Raw genomic sequence first — 26736 nt, 5'->3', positions numbered from 1 at the left:
CACATAGATTGATATATTACATATTATGGCCCCAATTTTTTCTCAGTGGTAATAGGTCTGTAAAAGTACAACAGAAATCCCCAGGGAAAGATGGTTTATCTTACTTTTTGAACAAGGGTATGAAAATGTAAGACCTGGCATTTTCTGTTGCTCTGGGCTAGCATGCTTGTCAAAAGAGTACCCCTTGGCACCAGCAAGAGCAGCACAAGAGCTCACAATTCTAAGAGCGGCTCTCATGTAGTCAATGAATATCAGTAATAAAACTTTAATATTCAAGGAATTATAGTATACTGCTAGACTATTACACAAAATCATAAATGTCTTACTATACAAGATAAGTAGACATAGTAGCTTTTAAAATATTTATGTATTTATTTTGTGTGTATAAGTACAGGTGTACACATGCCACATGTGTGTGGAGGCCAGAGGAGAACCCTCAGGTATCTGTTCTCTCTTGACAAGTTGTGGGATCCGAGGACCAAAGTCAGGCTATGGGCTGAGCCCTCTGCAATCTGACAAACTACTACATACATACATGCATGCATACATACATACACACATACATACATGCATGCATGCATACATACATGCATGCATACATACATACATACACACACATACATACATACATGCATGCATGCATGCATGCATGCATACATACATACATATATATCTATATATCCTCTTTCAGTAAGTATAACTGCTCCAAGGAATTATGTTTGGTTTTGAATATGCATTTCAGAAATGCCCACAAGTTCTAAGTCCCTTGCCCTGGAAGTCTGAAAACAGCCGTCAGAGTTTCTGAAGAGTGAGTGGGACTTGTATGACGATACTCAGTTTAGTGGCAACAAGCTAAAAAGATGGAAGGAAAGGTCACTGTCCACAAAAATGCGTGCGGTTCCCCTTTTCTCTGGTTGGGGATGCCTTTGGATGTCTGTGTTCTCTACCCTTACCATGGTAGGGCTTTGTACAATACTGACCCCCATATCGACCCTATCCTCAGGGGCAATGCTATCTTCATTAGCAAATATCTTAAGCTATGTGGGAAGAAGGTGGGATGGAATACCAAATATAAGTACACCTTATAGAAGTGAGTGGGGTTCATTTTAGCATGACACATATTTGAATTTTATTCCTAACATGCTTAGTAATATTTATTTTAAAAGAGTGATAAAAAGACAGAGTTGTAGCCTGGCGGTGGTGGTGCACACCTTTAATCCCAGCACTCGGGAGGCAGAGGAGGCGGATCTCTGTGAGTTTGAGGCCAGCCTGGTCTACAGAGAGAGCTCCAGGACAGGCACCAAAACCACACAGAGAAACCTGTCTCAAAAAACAAAACAAAACAAACAAACAACCCAAAAAACCAAAAGAAAAGACAGAGTTGTAAACAAAAGGGGCTAATAGCTATTCAACAGGTTCCCTAGGGGTAAATGTGAAAAGCTAAAAGGGACTTTCTGAAAAAAGAAATAAGAAAGAAAGTAACATGTACTGAGATGGAAGTCTTGGGAGCTAGTGATAAAGGATAAAGAGAGGCCCCTGAACCTGAGTGGCAGAGAGCAAGCAGACTTGCTGGGGATTGTCAAGGAAACCTGTGGCAAAAGTCACAGTTCTAACACAAGCTTTCAAAACCAAAACCCACCAAGTTCCTTGTGACATGGGATCTACAGCGACCAGTGATTTTAAAGGAAGCCAAGGACTCGTTCTAGAAATGACTACGCTGTCTACACACCCAGAGGACCAATGGCTGGGGGTGGTTAGACCAAGGTGTGGGGTCATAAGGAGAGTGACTAAGGACACACAGTCATGCTTACAGCTACAGGATTAAGCTGCACACGGGAAACTTAATTCACATCAGACGTGCACAACTGAATCCAGGGATGTCACCTTTCCAAAGGGTCATCACACCGAAACCCAGAGGCCAAAGGGTACAAGAAAGAACCAGATAGCAGTGTCTGTTTTGTTACATGGTGCCTCTGTTAAAAACAAAAGTTTCCTTAAAATTTTTTTTTAGGTTTTAAAATATTTGTGTGTGTATTATGGTATATATTCTTGTCTGGATGTATGTACATGTTCATGCTGGTGAGCATATGCATACATATGTGTAGAGGTCAGAGCTTGATTTTGGCTGCCTTCCTTAATTGCTCTCCACTTTATTTTTTGAGACAGGGTCTCTCACTGAACCTGGAGCTCATCGATTCAGGTAAGCTGGTTCATCAGTGAACTTTGGGGTCTGCTTGTCTCCCACCCATCACATGTTGGAGGGACAGATGCCGCCACACCTGGCTTCTCTATGGGTTCTGGGGTCCAGACTCAGGTCCTTCTGCTTGCTCAGCGGGCACTCTGCTGACTGATGCAGCTTTCCAGGCCAGAGCTTTGTTTTCACACGGAATAATTATATGAATTTTAACAGTATATTTTATTATTGTGTTTCTCATACTTCTTTTTATTCCTTGCTGAACATTTTGGAGATGTGGCAGTAGTTTAATACAAAAAGTATAGGGCCTGGAATATCTTCAGTTGTAGAAACAAGACTATGAGATTCCTGTTCATGTCTCTAACATGTCAATCCAAACACTGCTTCCCTCATGGCATAATAAATTACAAAAGTAGAGTTAGACAGTTGTCTATGAGCGTTTATTACCAGGCATATGACACTGTGGGTGAGCACAGCTATTGATATTTTCTCTGTCAGTGACCAAAATATTTATACATTTAATAAAGTAGAAAAACCTTTTAAAAATTAATAAGATATTTTTCATGAACTGCCAATTCAACTGGAACACTGAATAGTAGAAATAACAAAAGATTTGTTCTTAGGGTCGATTAAAAATTTATATCAGAGCATTCAAGTAAAGTTATTTTCTGTGTTCTGATTTAATGAATCATGTGAGTTGTATCTGGTTGGGTGACACAGATTCTGGCTCACTGAAGCCTACCTAATCCTGCCCACACACCTGGGGACAGGGAAAGCACATGTCAGAGCAAAGCCACAGCACAGAGAGAGAGAGCAGGGCCGGAGACGCCTGAGGTGACCTGTGAGCATCCCTAAGTTTTCAATTACCTATCGGCTTCAATGACCCAGCAAGCAACAGTAATGCAGTAAGGAATGATCTCCAAAGAGTCTTCCAATTCATGCTGAAAAACACTCCACCTAATAAATGCCTTTAACCTTTTTGAAAAATAGCCTAGAAACCACCAGTGGTTTCTTAAAAGGTGAGTGAGCTTTAAATGTTTTATGTATACTTGTGTAGTAAGTGTTTACCTTCGCTCCTTTAAATCTGTTAGATTCTAAAATATACATTTAGAAAATAAAAGTTATTACTTTCCATTACTATCAAAGACAAACTATGTTAAAAAATGGAATATATGTAAAAACACAGACATAAGACAATGGCACTCAGTCTTAGGAGAACAGGCATTAACAATGAAGTGTAAGAGACTGTTGCATAAACCTTGCACATAGGATGTTCTCTAGCAAAAGATAAACAATATTTATGAGGACTAGGTTTTCTTAAGATAGTAGAGATACAAAGAAACAATTACAGCATCTCAAATATAGCAACGCCATCCTCCAAGGCAGTGTGTAAACCAGTGACTGCCCAACAGAGACAGAATCTGAAAGTACTTACACTGTCAGCAACACCACAGCGATTAAAGTCCATTCCACCGGCTTGTGGATAATGTTTCGATTGGATAATCTGAAAGACATCAGGATTTACCTTCGAATTTCAGTTCTTGATAAGAATTATGATTTAATGTGTCAAAAGGGTAGTTATTTTATTTTTTGGTTTTTCAAGACAATTTTTCTGTGTAACTCTGGCTGTCCTGGAACTCGCTCTGTATCCCAGGCTGGCCTAGAACTCACAGAGATCCACCTGCCTCTGCCTCCTGAGTGCTGGGATGAAAGGCGTGCACCACCATCGCCCTGCTAAGAGGTAGTTCTAAATATCTGCTCTGTTTCACAGGGTAAGGTCAGTGGTGAGATACTGCAGGTGTTAGTCAAGGTTTGATGCTGCCAGTCTCCCAGCCCAGCTGTAGCAGCCCAAGCTTACTTCCCCTCTGAGATCAGCTGCAGACAGTAACAATCTCAACAGGAAGCATTCCAGCCCCTCTTATATAGTTATAGCAATAGTATTATTAGACAGAATAGGATTATGAGAATCACGAGGGAAATGAGATCACATTTATTAAAATAGACACAGATGTCCATGGTCCATATCACCACCCATTGAAGCTAACAAGGTAAGTCGCTCTGACCCTGGTTTTACCTAATACTCTAGCACTTTTTGACCTGTTCTTGGTTGGCAGCAGGCAACTAAGGGATGCCATAATCTACAGAATATGAGTGCCAGCTCACTAAACTGTAAGAACAGGTTTTTGCTAGAAGAAATTGAAGTTTTTAGCAATACCTAATAAATCTGGAATATGAGTACCTTACATACATATAAAGACTTAAAAGTACTTTCATTTACATATAATGACCTATAGAAACCTTTACCAAAATATTGCTTATAATAGAGGAAAATAAATTGTAGCATATTTAGAGTATTAAACAACCATTAATATGAATGACCTAGATTTATATATGCTAGAAAATCATTTTGTGAATGAAACCAAGTATGGCATGGCATCATTTTCATTATCAAGAGTGGGTGAGATAAGCACCGTCTGTGGACATGTACAGATGGAACAAAAGTGAAAACAGGCCCAGACGGACACAGGCACTCACAGCACCAGGTGCTCACACTGTCTTCCTCAGTACCTCTCCCGGACAAACGTCCCCGCCCACCTCTCCTCAGCCTAACATTCCCGACGTTCTTGCATTTCCCTTCCTTTTCACGCCGCATATCACCTCCTAACATATTATTACTTTTCTCTTGCCGGAGAAGAAATCTCTGCATTTTTCACCTGTTTATTACAGGTGCCCAGAACAAGCAGCTTATAGTCTTTCCTGAACATCTGAGAGAAACTTTAAAAAATTTAAAACCTATTATTTTATCAGTCTGGATTTTCTCTACAGTTTAGAATGTTTTTCAAAATTAATAAAAAGTCTAGCTATAAAAGGCAGCACAGCATAAGAGTCAGCTAATGTGGAGATTAGCCCAGCTCTGTCACGTACTGGTGTTAGAGACTCCAATACCTACTAATAATCTAAAATGTTAAGCTGGGTGTGGTAGTACATGCCTTTGATCCCAACACTGGAGAGGCAGAGGCAGGGGAATCTCTGTAAGTTTGAGTCTAGCCTGGTCTATAGAGCTATTACAAGTCCAGCCAGGTATAGATGGATGGATGGATGGATGGATGGATGGATGGATGGATGGATGGATAGATGGATGGATGGATGATAGGGAGAGAGAGGGAGGAAGGGAGAGAGGGGAGAGAGAGAGAGAGAGAGAGAGAGAGAGAGAGAGAGAGAGAGAGAGAGAGAAGATAGACAGATAGATAGACAGACAGACAGATAGATAGACAGATAGACAGATAGAGTCCCTGGTACAGAAAGCTCAACAGAACTACTTTTCCTCGCAGGCTTCTACAAAGATCAAGTGTCCCAAAGGCACACGCTGTCAGACCCTCCTCCCTTCACCTACCAGCCGGCTCTGGCACAGCTGAGCAGAGCGGTCCCTCCATGGACAGTCTCTACCTGGTCCCCTCCTCCTTGGTATCATGGCAAACTTCCTGACCTGAGCCCTCTGGGCTTTCTCTGCAAACACTTCCTTTGGTGATTTTATCCTGCCTTACAGCACCAAGACAACCAAGGCTGAGACTCAGACCTTCCAGCTCCAGTCTGGACCTCTTCCTGAAGCCCAGTTTCTGTATCGGATGGTCTACTCGGCACATGTGACATGCATGCACACACTCCTGTTCTGGCAGGGGTAGGTCGTTCTATTCCTGACCCCCAGTTCATGGCTCTGCACACAGACTGTTCTCCTCTGGCCATTGCTCACTTTTCCAGGCTTATCAGCATCTTAAATGTTCAATGACTATTCAGGCTCACTCTTGTTTTCAGGTTTTGCTTTTCATTTATTTTATATGTATGGTGTTTCTCCTGCATATGTGTCTGTGCCCCATGTGTGTGCAGTGCCGGGGTGGGGGTGGGGATGGGGGGGGCAGAAGAGGACACCAGATCCCTTGGAACTGCAGTTACACATAGTTGTGAGTCACCATGTGGGCATTAAGAACTGAACTCAGGTCCTCCGGAAGAGCAGCCAGTGCTCTTAACCACTGAGCCATCTCTCCAGCCCCATTTCCAGGTTTCTTCATTTTTTTAAATTTTTATTTCTATTTTTTTATTTATTGGTTTTTTTGAGACAGGGTTTCTCTGTGTAGCTTTGGTGCCTGTCCTGGAACTCCCTCTGTAGACCAGGCTGGCCCTGAACTCACCGGGATCCGCCTGGCTCTGCATGTGCCACCACTGCCCAGCAAATTTTTTTATTTTTTAGTGCGTGCCTATGATGTATGTTGAGTGTGTGCGCCACGGTACACATATGGAGGAGGTCCAGGTACAACTCGGTGGAGCTGGTTCACTTCTGCCACCTGTGTGGGTTTAGGGGACCAGGCCATGTCCACAGGTGTGCACAGGCCTGTTTACCTGCTGAGCCAGGGGACCAGGCCCATGTCCACAGGTGTGCACAGGCCTGTTTACCTGCTGAGCCAGGGGACCAGGCCATGTCCACAGGTGTGCACAGGCCTGTTTACCTGCTGAGCCAGGGGACCAGGCCCATGTCCACAGGTGTGCACAGGCCTGTTTACCTGCTGAGCCAGGGGACCAGGCCCATGTCCACAGGTGTGCACAGGCCTGTTTACCTGCTGAGCCAGGGACCAGGCCATGTCCACAGGTGTGCACAGGCCTGTTTACCTGCTGAGCCAGGGGACCAGGCCATGTCCACAGGTGTGCACAGGCCTGTTTACCTGCTGAGCCAGGGGACCAGGCCATGTCCACAGGTGTGCACAGGCCTGTTTACCTGCTGAACCACCCCATAGCCGTTTTCAGGCCGCTGTATCTGATGACTTCATACAGAAACAGCGTGCTCCCGACCTCCTGTGAGCCCTTTATTCAAATGCACCTCTCACTGCTGCTCCCCCAGGTGATCTAAAACTGAAACCTTCTCACTCTTCAGTTACCACCCTGCTCCCAGCTTCTTAGAAGAAATGGAGAACATAGTGGAAAGGTGAAAGAGCATATGGCTACGTAATATGGCCACGTAATAACACGTGACGCGGAAACATGCACACTTAGAAAAAAGTCTTGATTCATGATAGATGCAATTTAAAGAAGATTTTGGTGGCAGAATAGAACAGGATTTTAACTTATATCTGCTCAGACAAGCATCTCGACCAGCTGGCGGGAGCCTGTTCTGTGCTGTGACAGGTAAACAGTGAGGATGGAGGGCAGTGCTCCGCTCAGGCGTGAAATCCCCAACAGAGAGCCCTAAACAGGCTCTCTGCTGCACGCTGGAACCACCCAGGGCCTTTTAAGCTCTCCTACTGTGGGAGCACAACTCTGACTAGCCAAGGGAACCTGGTCTCCAGGGGCCAAGCCACACATTTGTAGCTGGTAGGCGGCTGCTCTACAAGTTCTTAGTATTGGCGATCATTTCAAAGAGAAAAATATAGTTATTTACATCAGCTCTTTCCCACTGTCAATATGCACTGAAAGGAGTTCTCCACACCAGTCACTGCCAGCAACAGGGCATCTTTACAGAAGAAACAGACCACAGAGGCACATTTTCTTATTAGGTGCTGGGGACACCTCATCCCTGGGAGCACCTGACATTTCTCTGAAGGAGTTGGTTGTTGTTAGAATAACAAATAGTATACAAGAGCTTAGTTTTTGCTTTCTCTACTTTTACAGATGCTTGAAATTTAATAAAGACATCTGTGAAAACAAGCCAAAACGTAAACAGTATCTTGGTAGGGTGTACTACTTACTATTCTGACAACCACCAACTCCCGGCCAAGCATGTTTCACGTTCACAGCCCCATATTTCCTACCACCCCTACTAATGTGGACAGTTTTGAAGTCAATAGCATCATTTCATCGTCTTTAGATTATTGTGAATAATGAAAAAAATAATCGGAAGGGATCTGGTTGCAAACTAGAGCTGACAGGAAAGTGACCAAATAGGCTTATGCATTGCACTGGACAAAGTCTCCACGTATCTGCAGTCTGTGCGTTAGGACTGAAGAGCCTTGTGTCTCCTGTCCTGGCTAGCTCAGGGTCAGAAGAATGACACTTGATGGGTAACGGAAGTTACGTAGTAGACTCTTACAGAATCTTCTACAGTAATCCCTTTAGGCTCTTTGGGTTTTTAAGCGTTGGTGAAATGACTGTTCTCAACCTAATACCCTTGGAAGTACTCAAGTATGTCCCAGCTGTTCCAGCTGTTCCTCTGTTCTGTGTGTGAGGAAACCAGACAGGCTGGGACTGGACACAGGAAAGCTGCCAGCTCAGGGAATGGAAACTGTAATACAATTCAAATGACTTAAGGGGGTTTTTGTGTGCTCTAAGAGGTCACACCTGGGCCTCATGCATGCCAACCGCACACTCTACCACCGAACCACACTCCCAGGCCACACAGCAGACTCACACCAGTTCTTCATGAGGGTGTTCCTGAAATGGCATCCTCCCCACCTGCGAGTCAACTTCCTGCCACAATCTCGCAGAACTACCTTTGTGGTCCTTTCCTAAAGTTCATTGAAGATACGGTCGAATAGAGTGATAACCCTGACCCAGCAGTGCCGACCTTGACATGCGGGGCCGACCCCGACATGGCAGGGCCACAGACAGCAAAACTGAAAGTTTCCCTCACACTAGGTGAGTGTTCTAGAAGCCCCCTCTGAGAGACTTGTTCCTAGAGCTCTGCTGAGGTGACATCACCCGTTCGCTCAGAACAGTGAGATACACTGTCTGAAGGAAGTGCATGGCAAGTCGCTACAAACCAGGGAAAGTGTGTCCCTCTGACATTCACTCCTGGAGAAGTCAGAACAAATCCTCGATTTCAGTGTTTCCCCACTGTGGACCTCTAGCCAAAGTTTACCATCACTATATAAAGTTCTTTTTTCCCTTTTAGATGCATGGTTCTCGTAGAGACATAAGATGGAAAGCGTCTGTTTCCATTATGAACAGAGATACCAAAAAATCAAGTTTTGTAATGTTTGGTCTGGACCCTTTTTTTTTCCCCACAAAGCACTCAGTCTTCAAAAGGCCTGTGCCAATCTGAAGACCATTCTAGCACTCCTGAAGTTTTGTGATCAATGATCTTTAAGCTGTATTGTCTCTGAGACAGCTGACAATCATGACAATCAATAAATCACAATATTTGGGTTTATTTTTAAACATTCACTTTCACTGAGAACAGTGAGACTGTTCTCATATGCATGTTTTATCAATCAGAAAACTCAACTGCTCCACTTTCCAAGGCGCAAAATCTCCATTCTCTGTCTTTGCAGTTCTCAGTACTCAAGTGTCTTCGCACAATTCAGCATTCCATTACTCCCTAGGCTCCCCTTATGTTCTCACAGGTGAGGCCCTCCCCGAGGCTCAGCATTGCCGCTTGTGTACCACAGGCAGAGCTGCTCATCCGGTACACATCTATAATTTCACTCAGTTTGTTAGCAGCTTTGTGTCACAGACACAATGTTCCTCTTGTGTGTGTACATATGTGTGGAGAGGTCAGAGGATATGGGCTTAGTGCCTCAGGTGTCATCCACCATTTCTAAGTCAGGGTCTCCCTCTGGCCTAGAACTTGCCAAGTAGCCTAGGCTGGTTGGCCAGAAGGCCAAAGGGCCTGTCTCCACCTCCTCAATGCTGAGATTATTAGCACACACGACAATGCTAGCTTTTCATTTTTTTTTAACTTGGCTTTTGGAGACTTGTGGTGGTTTGACTAGGAATGCCCCCACAGACTCATGTGTTTGAATGCCTGGACCACAGAGAATGTCACTGTTAGGAGGTGGCCTTGTTGGAGGAGGTGTGGCCTTGTTAAAGAAGTGTGTCACTGTGGAGGTGGGCTTCGAGGTCCTACATGCTCAAGCTAGGCCTAGGGGGACAGCCCTTCTGCTGCCTGCAGATCCAGATGCAGAACTCTCAGCTCCCTCTCCAGCACCATGTCTGCCTGCAGATCCAGATGCAGAACTCTCAGCTGCCTCTCCAGCACCATGTCTGCCTGCAGATCCAGATGCAGAACTCTCAGCTCCCTCTCCAGCACCATGTCTGCCTGCATGCTGCCATGTTTACTGCCATGTTTACAAAATGGACTGAACCTCTGAACTAACTGTAAGCCAGCCCCAATGAAATGTTTTCCTTCATAGGAGCTGCCATGGTCGTGGTGATAGAAACCCTAAGACAGGACTGAGCTTCCGAGGCTGGCATTCTATGGACAGTCATCTCTCTATCCTGTCATTTCCCCGCTAAATGCAGTTTACTTTATAAGCAAGCTATCCAAAGTAAACTATGTCAAAATTTGAGCCAATAAGGAGTTGTATTCAATAGAAAACAACAAGGAATGTTTAGGGGAGGAGGAAACAGCACTGAGTTTACAATGTGGGTCCACAAAGACAAAGCATGTACTTTCCCGTTTTGGCCTACCCATGGACTGTGCAAGAGTCAGTATGGTCAAAATAACAGAGAAGGAAGAAATTACAACATTAACACTAACCTGAAAGTCTGAACAAGGTTTTTAAGTTCAGAGTAAATATCGCCTATTGTAATCTGAAGAGGACCCAAAAGTCCAGGCAATCTGAAAAGAAAAAACAAACAAACAAAAAAACCAGACATTATTTAAAGCTAGAACTTCATTACTGTGTAGAGACACTTCAGCGGGCATGCCTGCCTCTGGGGTTTCCATGACCACTGTGACAGGAGACAGAAGTGAAAGTTACGCTGCATTATGACTGGGGAGAGGTCAAAGGAGCATTATCCTGACTCCCGCTCTGCGTCTGTGCTACTGAGTGTAGAGCCCTGTGAAGCAAAACCACCCTGGCTCCTGCATCGACCTCCTTCTGTCCCTGGTTTTCTTACCCGAAGAGCAACCTGTCATCACCTTAATTCCATAGTTTACTATGAAAGCATTATCCTCTGAACAATCATATAAACACTATTCCAACAAATACAAGAAGATGCCTATAGAAATATTTTAGTGATGAAGATAAACCTATCAGTAGGTGATTTATATGATAGATACATTTAGTAATCCACTTAAAAAACTTTTAAAACAGTACAGATTAATGTTATTGGAAATGTAAAATGGTAAATGTGGGCAAAAAATGCATATGCCACATAACACATTTGAAACAAAAATACACAATGCTTATTATACACAAAATATATTCCATTCCTTCTTAGAGTAGTTTTTTTATAGCAGGAAAGCAAAGGAATGAACATGTACACCATACACAGCACATGGAGAGGTGTCTAGCCTGCCCTCAAACAGGAGTGAACATACACACCATACAAAAGAAGCACACAGAGATGTGTCCAGCCTGCCCTCAAACTTTCTATGTAGTTGAAGACAGCCTTCAACTCCTCATCCTGCTGCTTCCCTTCCCGAGGCTGGGCCACAGGCATGCAGGGCACCTAGCTCAGACCCCACCTTTTCAGAGTCTGCTGTTTGCCTTGTTTTCTGTCCCTTGTTCTACCCCAGAAGTAATTTAAAGCAAATCTTGATATCATGTCATTGGACCCTTATTTTTACTCATATCTCTAAATACAAACATATTTTTTATACAATTACAATAACAGCACCATACCTAACCATTACTTTTTTCTGGTGTTTATAAAACAAAAAAGGTCAGCCCAGAAAACTGGCATTTCAAAGCCTTTCTCCCAATCCTCTGGTTCTTAGAGTCTTTCTGCCTCCTCTTCCACAATACCCCCTCAGCCTGGGGTGGGGTGGGGGTGCTGTATAAATGTTTTGTTTAGGGCTCAGCACTCATCCATCACTTTCATTAGCTCAAACAGCTAGGAAATTATTTCCCATGAAATTCCTGTCCTCTAACTATGTACTTGAAATGATAATCTATCCCAATACTCAAAACTCAAATAGCCAAAGTTTGATACTGTCTTGTACTGTATCAGATAGGTGGTGATTTATACTGAATTATTTCACAGATAGAAGCATAAAGATTAGTATGAGAAAAAAAAAAAAAAAAAAAAAACAGGGCTGGAAAGACGGCTCTGTCAGTAACATGTCTCCCACCCAAGCGTGAGGACCTGTGGAGGAGACAGGTCTATCCTGGGGCCTCAATGGCCAGCCATTGTAGCCTGTGTCCCTGGAAGCCCCAGGTCTCAATGAGATCCCGGCTCAGAAGCAAGGTGGAGGGCTCCTTGGAAATAATATCAGAGGTTGGCTTCTGGCCTCCATTCCCACATACATGGACCTGCATGCATATGAACACATACGTAGAGTCTGAATATACACATATACCACACACACAGGGCAGAATTAAAGACACATATACAGAACCCAACATATGGACATGCTCAATAAATATTAATTTAAACATTCATTCAAAGGTAAAAACTAAGAATAGATCTTCTTTGTGGTCAATTTTTTTAGATTGAACCAAACCAAGACACAATGCCATGTCAGGCATGGTGGCACTTCCTTAACCTCAGCAGCCACAGGCAGAGACCAAGGCAAGAAGATCTCTGGGAGTTAGATGCTAGCTTGGTCTACATAGTGAATTTCAGGCCGACTATAGTGAGACTGTTTCCAACAGACCACAAATCAAACCAACAAACCAATCAACCAAAGATCCCAATCAAAGAGGATTTCAGGTGTGGCTTAAAAATATGTATTTTTTACAAATAGTGCTGCTATGAACATAGCTGAGCATGTATCTTTATGGTATGAATCAGCATTCCTTGGGTATATGCCCAAGAGTGGGATGGCTGGGTCTTGAGGTAGTTCGATTCCTAATTTTCTGAGAAACCGCCATACTGATTTCCACAGTGGTTGTACAAGTTTACATTCCCACCAACAGTGGAGGAGTGTTCCCTTTGCTCCACATCCTCTCCAACATTGGTTGTCATTGGTGTTTTTGATCGTAGCCATTCTAACAGGTGTAAGGTGGTATCTCAGAGTCGTTTTGATTTGCATTTCTCTGATGATTAAGGATGTTGAGCATTTCTTTAAATGTCTTTCAGCCATTTGTAGTTCTTGTTTTGTGAATTCTCTGTTTAGCTCTTTAGCCCATTTTTTAATTGGACTGTTCAGTGCTTTGATGTCTAGTTTCTTGAGTTCTTTATATACTGTGGAGATCAATCCTCTGTCAGGTGTGGGGTTGGTGAAGATCTTTTCCCAATCTGTTGGCTGTCTTTTTGTCTTATTGACTGTGTCTTTTGCCCTGCAAAAGCTTCTCAGTTTCGAGAGGTCCCATTTATTAATGGTTGTGCTCAGGGTCTGTGCTGTCGGTGTTTTATTTAGGAAATGGTCTCCGGTGCCAATGCGTTCAAGAGTGCTTCCTATTTTCTTTTCTATTAAGTTTAGTGTAACTGGATTTATGTTTAGGTCTTTGATCCACTTGGACTTGAGTTTTGTGCATGGTGACAGATATGGATCTATTTGTAATCTTTTACATATTGACATCCAGTTATGCCAGCACCATTTGTTGAAGATACTTTCTTTGTTCCATTGTATAGTTTTGGCTCCTTTGTCAAAAACCAGGTGTTCATATGTGCATGGATTAATGTCAGGGTCTTCAATTCGATTCCATTGGTCCGTATGTCGGTTTTTATACCAGTACCAAGCTGTTTTTATTACTATAGCTCTATAGTAGAGTTTGAGGTCCGGGATGGTGATGCCTCCAAGGGTTGCTTTATCGTATAGGATTCTTTTAGCTATCCTGGGTCTTTTGTTTTTCCATATAAAGTTGAGTATTTTTCTTTCCAATAGCCAGAACCTGGAAACAACCTAGATGCCCATCAACGGAAGAATGGATGAAAAAAATGTGGTACATATACACAATGGAGTACTACTCAGCAGAGAAAAACAATGAAAGCATGAAATTTGCAGGCAAATGGATGGAACTAGAAAAAATCATCCTGAGTGAGGTAACCCAAACCCAGAAAGACAGTTATGGTATGTACTCACTCATTGGTGGATTCTAGATATAAAATAAAGAACAATCAGACCACAACCCACAGAACCATAGAGGCTATATATATAGCATGGAGGTCCCTAGGACGACTGTGGCATATAATAAATTTCAGTTTTACTCAATTATTGAAAAAAAAATAGCCAAATGAATGGAAACACATGAACTATGAACCAAAGGCTGAGGGGCTCCCAGCTGGATCAGGCCCTCTGAATAGGTGAGACAGTTGATTGGCTTGATCAGTTTGGGAGGCATCTAGGCAGTGGGACCAAGTCCTGTGCTCATTGCATGAGTTGGCTGTTTGAAACCTGGAACTTATGCAGGGACACTTGGCTTAGTCTGGGAGGAAGGGACTGGACCTCCTTGGACTGAGTCTACCAAGTTGATCACAGTCCTCGGGGGAGGACTTGTCCTGGAGGAGGTGGGAATGGAGGGTGGGCTGGGGGTAAGGGAAGGGCGTGGGAGGGGGGAGAATAGGGGAACCCATGGCTGATATGTAGAACTGAATGGTATTGTAAAATAAAAAATATATATCACAAAAAAATATGTATTTTTAAAGTAAAATAGTTGTACTTCCCATTTTATCACCAGTAATATTTTACATGTTGGCTGCTCAAAAATATTATGCTTCCAGAAAATGTTTTTCTTTTCAAAATACTACCAAACTAAGACTTCTCTGTATTTTCAACTCCTTAAATGGTGATTGATACATTTCATGTTTTCTCGATAAAAGAAGGCAATGCAGGTTTAAAAGTTCAAGGTAGATCTTATACCTTTGGAAAAAAGATTTGGAAACTTTTTTGTTTTAAAGACAGAAACAAGAACACTTTTTAAGTGTTATTTGTAAGTGGGCTAATTTTAAGAACAATACTTTCCATCACAGGACGCTTCAAGCCAAAGTGCACGTTGAACTGACTGAACTCATGTTCCTGAGTGTGAAGTGGGCCGTGAGTATGCAGAGGGGCTGTGGCACCGTCCAGTGATGTGACCGGTCACCACAGCTGAGCGTGCTTCAGCAGCTCTCTCTCTGCTGGCTGGGGAAGACGTGGGGTACTTTGTTTTTCTACTCTACAATCTCAGTTTCCCCCTTTATGATATCCTTGTGTCGTCTACAAAAAGAATTTAGTACTGAAAAAATGTCTGAAAAGATACAATGTTAAAATGGGAATTTTTCAAATGAGGAAATTCATGTAAGCTTTTCATATCATCTTTAAAAAATTTATAAATTACCAACTCATGAAAACATCCAGTTAATTTAAACCTCTTACTAAGTCAGGGGGACACATCCATACTTACACTTTGCTCAATTTTTCAAGAACAATCCGTTTTCTAATCTGGTTCTGGGAACTTGAATCAATCAGTGGGAAGCTGGGACCACGCTGAAACACATTCTTAAATGAAACAAACAGAAAAATAAACTGGTATTTTTTTCTTTTGATGAGTGCAGCAATTAACATTAAACAGAAAAGTTCACTCCTCTAGTATGGAAACAGAGTTAAGAATTAAAACATTCAAACCTGAGCATCAGCTTAGTCATTACCAGGCTGAGGAACTGGCCTGGTCCATCAGCCCACTTTTGAGGGTAGGTGTCTCTGTAAAATGCTAAACTCGATATAAATGTACATTTAAGGATTAACATCACCAATTACTAGAACTTGTGGGAAAGTCCTGTTTTTAGAAAAGATCATTCAAATGAACTAGGAATGAGAAAGTTGAAAAGAAAAGAAAACAAAATAAACCCAGTTCTCCTGTGTTTGAAAGCATCACAGAACTAATAACATAGGAAAGCTTAGTCTTGCAAGGCCAGACCTGGATGGACTTTTCTTAGATTGTTGGTCCCTATTCAAGGTGAAGAGACACAAAAGGCAGCTCAGAGCTCATGGGACAAAGCCCTGGGGACTCAGGGGGCCACACTACTTACGCGATGGCATACTCCTCAGTGATGAAAAAATGAACTACAGGGACACACAACACCACAAATATGTAAAAACCAAACTAAATCAAACAGTATTCTATCAAGCAAATTGGACAGTAAAGAATATAGACTGCTCAAATTGGCAAAAGTAATCTCTATCATATGACAGTAAATCTGGAAGAGGCAGTGGTCAGGAGCAGACACTGGTTTCCTTTTAAGGAAGCACTTCCTGGTGTGGGCAGTGATGTCACGGGGTGCTCACTGTAAACATTCAACAATCTGTACACTTGCTACTGAATGCCAACGAAAGAGCTGTAAAATGCTCTACAACGGAGCCAGACCTCAGACACTGGCTTTTCCTTTGTAAGAGACGTTTTCGTGTAAAGCTGAAAGGGACGCCAGTGCTCACACAGCTCTCTGGAAGAGACCAGTGTTCCTCCGAGCTTAATGCAAGTTTTGGACGCTAATACTGCTGTGATTTCAAGCATGGTGCGGGGCTGGGCAAAAGTTTTGTAAAGATCCAAGAAATTTCTATATTTTTTCTATTTCTACCTTCCCTCCCCAAATCTCCAAGTGTGTTTTTAATCTTAGGGCAACATCACTTACAACTCTTTTAATAACAGAGTTTTATGCTAAATTAAGACTATTTTCCACTGTTCTCTCCATGCTACATGACTTCCAGACAGCACATATGGACCAAAAACACGCACTGGGAATATTACAAAGTCCTTCCTACATCTCAGCAGTGTGCACTGAGCCCTTAGGTATAATGGCTTTGTACACAGTTATGACGTCACACTCTGAACAGATGAACCATGGGAACTACTGAAAGTCCCATTCACAGATAAGCAGACTCAAGAACTACGTTTTTAAAAAGCTGGCAGATGAGCGTGGATCTCTAGATTCATGACTTCCCAGCAAATCCCTTTACTACAGTATTTTCATCTTTTGTGTCTGTGAGCTATGTTTTCTACATGTGTGTGCATGCATTCGGGGCATGTGAGGCCAGGGGTCAATGCTGTGTGTCTTCCTCTATCACGTTTCTCCACCTTAGTTTTCAGTCTCCATGAACTTGGAGATGTTTCTTCTAGACTGGCTGAGCAGAGAGCCCCGGAATCCCTGTCTCTGCCCTTCCCCTTGCCTGGCAGTGGGTACCAGATGCACACCACTGTGCCTAGAGTTTATGAGTGGCAGGAATCTGAACTCAGCTCCTCAGGCTTGGGACACCAGCACCTTCTCCCAGGAGCCATCTCCCCAGCCACGTCTGCAACATTTCAAATGGACACGTGAACGGAACATTACCCCGAGAAGCATTTAACTGTCTAAGCAATCAGTGTATCCTACTGCAAACAGCACGAGGCATGCTCCCAGATCTGCTCTGCTGAGCTCTCCAAATGTGAGCAGCCTAAAACTTTCATCAGGAGACATACCTCTTCTGGGTGCTGCGACTCGGCAGTTTCGTCATTTAAAAAATAGCGTCCTCTATAGAACTCCCTGACCCTCAGATTCAGCGTTTCGGTTTCTTTTTTCAAACTCTCGTAACTGGGCAGTGGCTTACTGGCTGTGTCTGAGCCTCCGGAGGGTAGTGTCTCACCCAGGTTGTTCTGAGGCTGGCTCAGGGCAGGACCAATGCCACCCGGGTCACAGTGTATGTCATCTTCATCCAATTCCTCATCAGGTACCGGGGCTGACGACGGTTTCAGGCACACAGAGGCATGATCTGGGCCATACAGAAACTTCAACGTTTCCTCCGTCTTCCATTCAGTCAAAGTGTCCTTTAGAGTGCGAAGCAAGTTCGTCTTTGCAGCCTCGGGACACACCTGCGCTGAGCCAGAGGCTGACCCGGAGCCCTGGGCAGATTTGGCAAATTTGCTCCTGAAGTGCTCAGCGCTTTTCTTGCTTATACCTACAAGGGTGACTTCTGACATACTGTGTCTACCGTCAGAAACTGCTGAAGTGTGTAGTCTTTCACTCGGAGGGCCAGGTGAAGAAATCTGAGTACTTTCTTTCTTTGAAGGAAGTTCCCAGGCAGCTGCTTTCTCCTGGCTGCCCAATCTGCAGTTACCCAACTGCTCGGCGACATCTGCCACCGTCTGCTCTCTGTGTGTGGAGTTCACCTTCTGACCAGCTTTCTTCTTCCCTATGCCGCTCTCTCTGTGCAGCCGTGGTCTCGGTTTGGCTGCCTTTGGTCTGTTTCCTGGCAGGAGCGAAGAAACAAAGCCTTGCTCATCATCACTGGCGGGATCGCTCCCGGTGCTGGAAGCCGGCGGTTCACATTGCGCTTCAGAAGCACCAGGACTGTCAATATCTGCTGCTGTGATGGCTTCACTGAAGAACTGTACGACTTCTCCAGAACGGCCACTGTACAAGGAAAGACAACCAAAAAATTACAATGGGAAGACGAAGCATTTCCCAGTTACATTCTGCAATTTCCAATCCTTAGGCACAGCTTTACTTACACACTCTCTCACATGAACTTCAGAAGGCTTTAATTTCTCCATCTCTAACACGTTTGATACAATTCTTTTCCAGCTTTCCTTTGCCTATTTCTAACCATTTTATAATTTGTTTGTTTTTTGTTTTTCAAGATGGGGTTTCTCTGTATAGCCCTGGCTGTCCTGGAACTCGTTTTGTAGACCAGGCTGGCCTCGAACTCAGAGATCCGCCTGCCTCTGCCTCCCGAGTGCTGGGATTAAAGGCGTGCGCCACCACCGCCCAGGCCTATGTTGCAGTTCTTAAAGTAGTATAGCAAACCACCATCATAACACTTTAAAGACACTATCCTGTTCAATGATTTTTGATTTTTGCTTGAAAAAAAGAAAAATATTTTCTAGTTCTGGATAACCAAATACAGAAAACTTCATGGAATGAAAAATACAAATGTCATAACAGAAAATGAAGTTGATACATCAACATTATTCAATGAAAGATACTTAAATTTGAAGACTCGGGTTACAGCAGAATGCAAACCTACAGACCAGCTGTCCCTCTGACGAGGAGCAAACACAAACAGGAAGCAAACAAGTGAGTTGCTGCACTCAAGCATGCGGCGCGCTTTCCTATTGGCTGAGAACGTGTGGGCAGAGGTGCAGGCCTTGGGAAGGAAAGAGCTCAGGCAGCCGAGAGCTGAAGGCAGTTCTGGTGGGAATGCAGAAGAGGACCAAAATCCTCAGCATCACATACAGTTTCTAACCAGATTTTAACCTGCATCTCCAGGCAAGTGACTGCTGGATACGAAGAAAAGAAAGTACAACGTCAGGAAACTAGAAAGCAGGCTGGAAAGATGCCTCAGTGGTCAAGACCACTTGTTCTTACAGAGGACTAGGTTTTGACTCCCAGGACCCACGTGGTGGTTCACGACACCCATAACTCCAGTTCCAGGGAATCCAATGCCCTCTTCTGAACCCCCTGGGCAAACACTTACACATATAAAAAATGAAACAAATCTAAAAAATTCAGACTGAAACTTTCATGGTTTTTATAACTCATTCTTTCTCTTGAGGTTTTAAGGCACCTCCATTTCATACTAGGGTAAAGCCATGGGGTGCCCATCAGTAAAAACTGTCTCTTATTTGTGCTGGATACCTTATGACTCAGGGGGTGACTGACAACCAGGGACATTTAATCTGAGAGTTGAAAGGATCTGTTCTGAGAGATAGCTGCAGTTGAGCAAACAACACTAAGAAGAGCTATGAGGTGGGGTTAGGAAAAACAAAAACCCACACCCTGCATTTATATTACTACTTTAGATATTCTTTCAAATAATTAAGTAACACATTCATATTTTAAAATCCTATAAGATCATAAAACCCTTTCTCAAATGTAATGGTCACACCGTCACCAACAAAAGGACAGCATGAGATGGAGACTGTGTTTGTGTCTGTTTCAACAGGTTCAATTAGACCTCCTCAGCGGGACAGCTGTACAATAAATCAGACAGATCAAACAAATCATCTTTCCTTCACAAAAGAAAACGCTGAACATGTCACACGTCTCTTTGTGCCACGCTGCACAGGAAGTCCAGGAGCTCACGCCACCTGGCCCACTCAGGTCAAACTGATTCCAACCAACCTTTGTCCTTCCTTCAGCAGCTGAAAATCAGGAGGCCTGGAACAAAACACAGAGAGAGGATGCTGAAGGCAACTGACACACCAAACATGTCCAAGGGTTTACTATAACTGACTGCATAGGAAACACAATTAGAGAAGTAATCCATATGCAGATTTTCTTTCCTTAAGGAAAAAATTAAAGGGCAAAGTACTGTAAAACACATGCAAAAAAATTGGATTTGGTGTTTTGTTTTGTACCTAAAATTTACTCATTTTCAGAATTAAGTTCAAATTCCATGCACAGTTCCTGTCCAGTTTCCTTTGACCAATGTGAGCAAAAGCAAACCACTCTCTTCTCGTTAACCCCCAGTCACCGTCAGTTCCAGCTAATCAGACTGTTTCCTTTCTTACTGTCTGTCAGCACTGTTACCTAAATGTTTTACTGAGCACGTGTTTAAGCTGAGTTCCTAACTGATCCACCAGCTCCTTGAAGGCAGAGACTAAGTTGCAATTCTTTTTTGTTTGTTTGTTTGTTTTTTGTGTTTTTCCGAGACAGGGTTTCTCTGTGTAGCTTTGGAGCCTGTCCGAGAACTTGCTCTGTAGCCCAGGCTGGCCTCAAACTCAGAGATCCACCTGCCTCTGCCTCCTGAGTGCTGGGACTAAAGGCGTGCGCCACTGCTACGTTGCAATTCTTATCCTATCAACCTAACTTCTGAGACAGCAATTATGTTGTACTATGACCTTTCTTTCTTTCTTTTCTTTTTCTATTTTTTAAATACGGTCTTAGCATATATCGCTGGCTGGCCTTGAACTCGCAAAAGTCCAAAGCTGGGATTAAAGGTGCCACCACACTGGGCATGAATGTTTGTGCACCGTGTGTGTGCAGTGCCTGGAGATGGCAGAAGTAGGCGTCAGAAGAGGCAGAGCTGGAGTTATAGACAGTGAGCTGCCATGCAGCTGTTGGGAACCAAACCGCTGCGAGAGCAGCAAAATGGTCTTCACCACTGAGGCACCTCTCAGCCCTGTACAAATCAAGTAAGTTACACCTAATTCCATGAACAACTTGGTTATACATTGTCAGAAGTCACATTTGACCATCGTGAGTATTGGAAAGGGAAGAGCTCTTCAAAGGGCTGATACAGGGCTGGGGATATAGCTCAGCTGGTAGAGCCTGCCTAGCATGCTCAAAGCCCTGGGTTCAATCCCCAGGTGTGGCGGTGCATGCCCACAAAGCCAACACTCAGGAGGTGGAGGCAGGAAGATCAGAAGTTGTAGTGTAGCAGTTTCCTCTGAGGTGGAAACATTCCACCTGGAGGGAAGCTCCTTAAATCAGATCGCCAACAGCTCACAACAGCTGTGCAGTAAGCTCCAGGCTCCCAGCTTTTGTGAGCAGCCACCCACACTGGGATGGGCTTTGGTGATGTAGCTATCTTTAAGTTATTTCTGCTCCTGTAAGTAACCCTTCACCCATATTCCTATAAGGAACCCCTCAAAACTCATGGTTCACAATGTTGGACTTGTGATGTTTGGATTTTGGTCTGTCATGGGCTCCCTATCTGGGGGTGAGATGTATGTATTGTGTCTCCCCAGAAAGTTTTGTCACACAACAAAAGTTCAAGGTCATCTTTGGCTACCCAGCGAGTTAAAGGCTAGGTTCAAAGAAAAAATAAGGCAAATACAAAGAAGGACAAACATGACAGTCAGTAAATCCATGAGGACAGAAAAGAACCCATAGAACCCCTGAAGCGACTAAAGAGACGCCATCTTTTTTAAAGAAGTTTTGTAGCTCGAGAGATTGAACCTAGGGCTTCATGCACACTGGGCAAGTGTCCACTCCTGAGTTCCTTCCTCAACTTAATAAAATCTAGTGCCTTTTAAACACCAAATAAACAGGTGATGCAAAAAGAAATATAAAGGCCGAGGAGCACACTACAGAGACATCAAGGCACCAAATACAACCTTATTTAAAGGCCTAAACAAAACAATTAAAAAATAATAACACCAACAACAGCACCAACAACCCCCACAAAAAACCCAGCCCAATGAATTTCAATGAATTCAAGCTAAATGTCCGGATGAAACTGGAACTTAATTGAATTTTGACATTTCAAGGTTGCCAATTTCAAAGTGCTTCCCTCTGCAGTGCTCACAGCACTGAAGAGCTACAATCACGAGGTAAGTGTGCACCCTCGGCTCAGTGCAGACACAGGGGGCACTCCGGGGTGGCTCACAGTCCTGTTAAGGGGTCACTGCTGAGTATGGCAGTCCTTCCCATCACCCCGAGTTCTGCACGTGAGAAGGCGCACAGATGAAGCTGGCATCTGCCATTCCTGGCACCACCTGCAGCTTAGCGATTCCTAAGACCAAAACTTAAGAATCAGTGAGTCTTTTGGAGGGGATTTTCCCTTTTGTCCCTCAGCCAATCGAAGCAGGGTGTTCCCCAGCATCTCAACTGTCCCAGTCCCCCTGCCTTCTGCTCACTGAAATCAAGTCACAGCTGCCACATTACTTTAACGCTGTTCGAGAAAATAAGTGGCCCTCCTTGTGTGGTAAAAAAAACCCACGACTGCACTGGTTACTCACAACTCTCAGCTATGGGCTGTTTCCACACATCTCCTACTTTTCTGATCATGCCCTCATCCATCCCCATGTATCCTGGATAGTTTTACGTCAGCCTGACACAGCTAGAGTCATCTGAGAGAAGGGAAACTCAACTGAGAAAACGCCTCCTAAGATCCAGCAGTAAGGCACTTTCTTAATTAGTGGCTGATGAGGGGAGGGCCCAGTCATTGTAGGCTGGTGGTCCTGGGTTCTGTACAAAAGCAGGCTGAGCCCCTCTGTATCAGCTCCTGCCTCCACGCTCCCGCCAGGTTTGAGTTCCTGCCTTGGCTTCCCCCAATGTCATGTGACTAGTGCTATGTAAGCCACACAAACAAATAAACCCTCTGCCCCACGGTAGCTGGAATTTTCTTTGGGCCGCCAACCAGCTCCCAAATAAAGACAAAGAGACTTATTATTAATTATGAATGCTCAGCCTTAGCTTAGGCTTGTCCCACTGGCTCTTTTTAACTTAATTCAACCTGTTTCTATTCATCTACGTTTTCCCTTTAGGCTTTTTACCTTTCTTTCATTCTGTATGTCCTACTTTCCTGCTTCCTCCATGTCTGGCTGGCCCCTGGTGTCTCCCTGATGTCTCCTTTTCTTCCTCCCCCTACTCTGCCTGCCCCGAAGACCTGCCTATACCTCCTCCCTTACTATTGGCCATTTGGCTTTCCATTAGACCAATCAGGTGCCTTAGGCAGGCAAGGTAAAACAGCAACACACTGCTGTGGAATAATCCTTCTGTACATTCTGTGAGTATATGTTGCTATGATTGGTTTAATAAACAAGCTGACTGACCAATAGCTGAACAGAATAAAATTAGGCAGGAAAGCCAAACTGAGAATGATGGGCTGAAGGATGAAGAAGTCAGAGACACCAGCCAGTCGCTGAGGAAGCAGGACATGTAGAAAATGAGGTAACAAGCCATGAGCCACATGGCAAAGCACAGATAAGAAATATGAGTTAATTTAAGTGTAAGAGTTAGCTAGTAACAAGCCTGAACTATCGGCCGAGCATTTATAATTTATATTAAATCTCTGAGTCAGTTATTTGGGAAGCGGCTGCCTGTTATTTGGGAACAGGTGGTCAGGACAGGAAAACTCTGCCTACAACACATCTTTACATAGTTAAACAAATGCAACATATCTTCACAGTTAAACAAATATTCTACAACATTGCATGAATTGCTTTAGGCCTTGGTGTTCCATCATAGCAACAGTAATCCTAAGACAACAGGCTTCCTGGCTACTATTATTATTAAAATTATTATTATTGTGTGTATGATGTGTGGGTTTGGGTGTCCAAGTGCCACAGTGCATGTGTGGAGGTCACAGGCAACTTTGTGGAGTCAGTTTTCTCTTTCTGCCTTTACATGGACTCTGAGATCACACTCAGGTCTCCAGGCATGTGGGGTGTCCTGTCTCATTTCTGCTGGCAGTGATGAAACACCCTGACAAAGGTAACTTAGGACAGAAAGGACTCACAATCACAGGCTGCAGCCCAACACCAAGGGGAACTTAAGGCAGAAACTTAAGGCACCACATCCACAGTCAAGATCAGGGAGAGAATAAACACATGGATCCCTGCTGGCTCATTTCTCATTAGTACTCAGCTAATCCTCTCTATCTCTACTCTTATATACTGCAAGATCCCAAACCAAGGAATGATGCTGCCCACAATGGGCTATTGTCCACGTGCCATTCCATGTACACATTTTCCTGTCAGGGGTTGGGGAGACTCCTCAGTGGGTAAAAGAGCTTATACCAGCCAGATGACCTAAGTACAAACCCGACACCCATGTAAAAAGCTGGGTTAGCTATGTGCTTCAATGTTACCCCCACTGTGGGGAGCAGAAACAGGCTGGTTGCTAGAGCTTGCTGGCTCTCTGCCTAGCTCCAAGTTCAGACCCTGTTCCAAGGGAATAAGGCAGACAGTGATACCCAGCACACACATGGCCCCTGGCATCTCCCTGGCGTTTCTATTTCTTTTTCTCCCCAAGCCTGAATTCCTCTTCCTACTTACCTTCCTTGCACAAAAGTCCTAACTATACCTCCTCTCTCATTATTGGCCATTTAGCTTTTTATTAGACCACTCAGGTCTAATATATCAATATATCACTATATATATCACACTAATACACCAATATATCGCTCACACATGCATATAATACACATGATATATCACTCACATATAAATATCACACATGTATTTCATAGTAAAATTTTTGTCAAACAGACTTTTGTAATAAAACATCAGATTCATCATATAATTAAAAAAAACATTTTAAGTGCATGAGAGATTCATGAACAGCAAATCAGAAATGACACTGAGCCAATCAAGAAAAGACTGAAAGGAATGATTTCAGCTGTCTTACATATAGTTTATATCTAAAGATGTTTAAAGTTAAACCTATGAATCTCACTCTATATGCCTGTCTTTCTTTTTTAAAACAGGTAATCATGCTTAAATCTACCCTCTCTTACTATGCAAACACATCTCTGTCCTTCAGGAGTCTATTCCACTAACCATAACTTTAAAGAAGTCTGCACTCAGGCTAGACTTTGAGGTTAAGAGCATTGGCTGCCCTTCCGGTGGACCTGGATTTGGTGCCAGCACCTACATGATGGCTCACAGCCATCTGCAACTCTAGTCCCAAGGAATCTGGTGTGCTCTTCTGGACTTGTCGGATGCTGCATGTACATGGTACATAGGCACACATGCAGAACACCCAAACACATAAAGTCTGCACTTATCACATTCGGTTCCATATCTGTCATCCAGACATCAACCCTCTGTCTCCTGGAATCCATACCCATTACTTGTCTTAAATGGATCTTGCTGAGATCACCAATAACTATTGTGGTGGTAAACAATTTTAATTGTTCTTTTTCTTTTTAAAGTAGAGGGAAAAGAATCCGTCTAAAAGAAGAATGGACTAAATCATAAAGGCAGGCCCGGGAGAAAGAAAAGAAAAACTAGTAACAAAGAGCAAATCACTGTATTTGTGATGAAGAGAAAGAGAAATGAGAGCACAGGAAGAGATCAGTGCTGACAGAGATGCCAACGTGCTCACGGTTGAGCACAGTAGCAGGTTAAGACCTACTGGAGGTCGGAGGTTGGCTTCAAAGCTAAAAGGGGATAGAAAGATCTGAGTGTATTAGATAACACAAACGGGAAAGTGTGGGTATCGTTGTGATTAGGGCCAAAAGAATGCCAGAGATACAGGCTTTGGTGCCAGATGGACTGTGGTGGGTGGGTATAAATGAATACATGTATGTGCTTATGTATCTATCTTTTTTGAGTCTTGCTATATTTCAGGCTGGCTGGAAGCATTACAAAGTTCAGCTAGCACTGAATCTATGCTTCTCCTGCCGATGTGAACCAGCATGCCTACCTGCACACCTGAATTTCAACCCCACACCTCTGTACACAAGCCCTGTGCCCAGTGCATATTACTATGAGTTCCACTGTCCCTAAAATAGTAATACAACACCCCAGGTGACCAAAATTAAAGGGACAGTCTACCCAAAATGTTAATGGTCTTGAAAACTTTCTCGATAATGTTCAGCAATCCAAGTACAGGGGAAAAAGATGACTGGACCTTGGGAGGTGGAAAGGGCAGAAGGTCAAACAAGAAAGAACTTGCAATCATCTTTGAGGGCAATGCGTTGTAACTGCTGAATGTGGAGTCTGAGAAATGAAGTATGATAAGGGTCTGTCGGCCCAGGGCTGGAGATGGGTCAGGAGGTCACTCAGCAGGCTGACAGCTGCAGACAAGATCAAAGCTGTTATCAGAGCTCTAACTTACAACCCTAACAGCCGCAGAGTTCCAAGTAAGAACAAGGTCTAAATGCTGCTGATTCAAGGGACAATCAGATGGAAACATTTTATATCATCAGTACAATTTAAGCTAGTTTGGATTTCATTTTGTGAATTTATTTTTTTGAAATGGGATCACACTATGTTAATTACGCTGGTCTTTAAATTCAGGACTCAACTGATCCTCCAGCCTCAGCCTCCTCAGCAGCTGGCACCACTGGCTCACCTTGCTGTGTGCTTGATTTTTTTTTTTTA

At 43.5% G+C, this 26736-nt stretch overlaps 1 protein-coding gene across 5 annotated transcripts in view; it reads right to left on the bottom strand.

The window, feature by feature from the left end:
- The window catches only part of Rpap2 (RNA polymerase II associated protein 2), an 83856-nt gene that overhangs the window by 39504 nt on the left and 17616 nt on the right, over positions 1–26736 (bottom strand). For 4 of the 5 annotated variants that reach the window (XM_028867381.2, XM_037209277.1, XM_028867383.2 and 1 more), the window contains 5 exons: positions 20084–20119; positions 17443–18373; positions 15394–15488; positions 10659–10739; positions 3630–3698 (listed from right to left, as the gene is read on the bottom strand). In XM_028867381.2, coding sequence (XP_028723214.1) covers positions 3630–3698; positions 10659–10739; positions 15394–15488; positions 17443–18373; positions 20084–20119 — 1212 coding nt within the window. The remainder of the gene's footprint in view (positions 1–3629; positions 3699–10658; positions 10740–15393; positions 15489–17442; positions 18374–20083; positions 20120–26736) is intronic. The other variant, XM_028867382.2, reaches the window with a different exon arrangement.

The sequence above is a fragment of the Peromyscus leucopus genome, chromosome 10, assembly GCF_004664715.2.
Source record: "Peromyscus leucopus breed LL Stock chromosome 10, UCI_PerLeu_2.1, whole genome shotgun sequence".
Classification (NCBI taxonomy): Eukaryota; Metazoa; Chordata; class Mammalia; order Rodentia; family Cricetidae; genus Peromyscus; species Peromyscus leucopus.
Note: the sequence above shows the minus strand (reverse complement) of the source record. Positions and strands in the feature narration are given on the sequence as shown.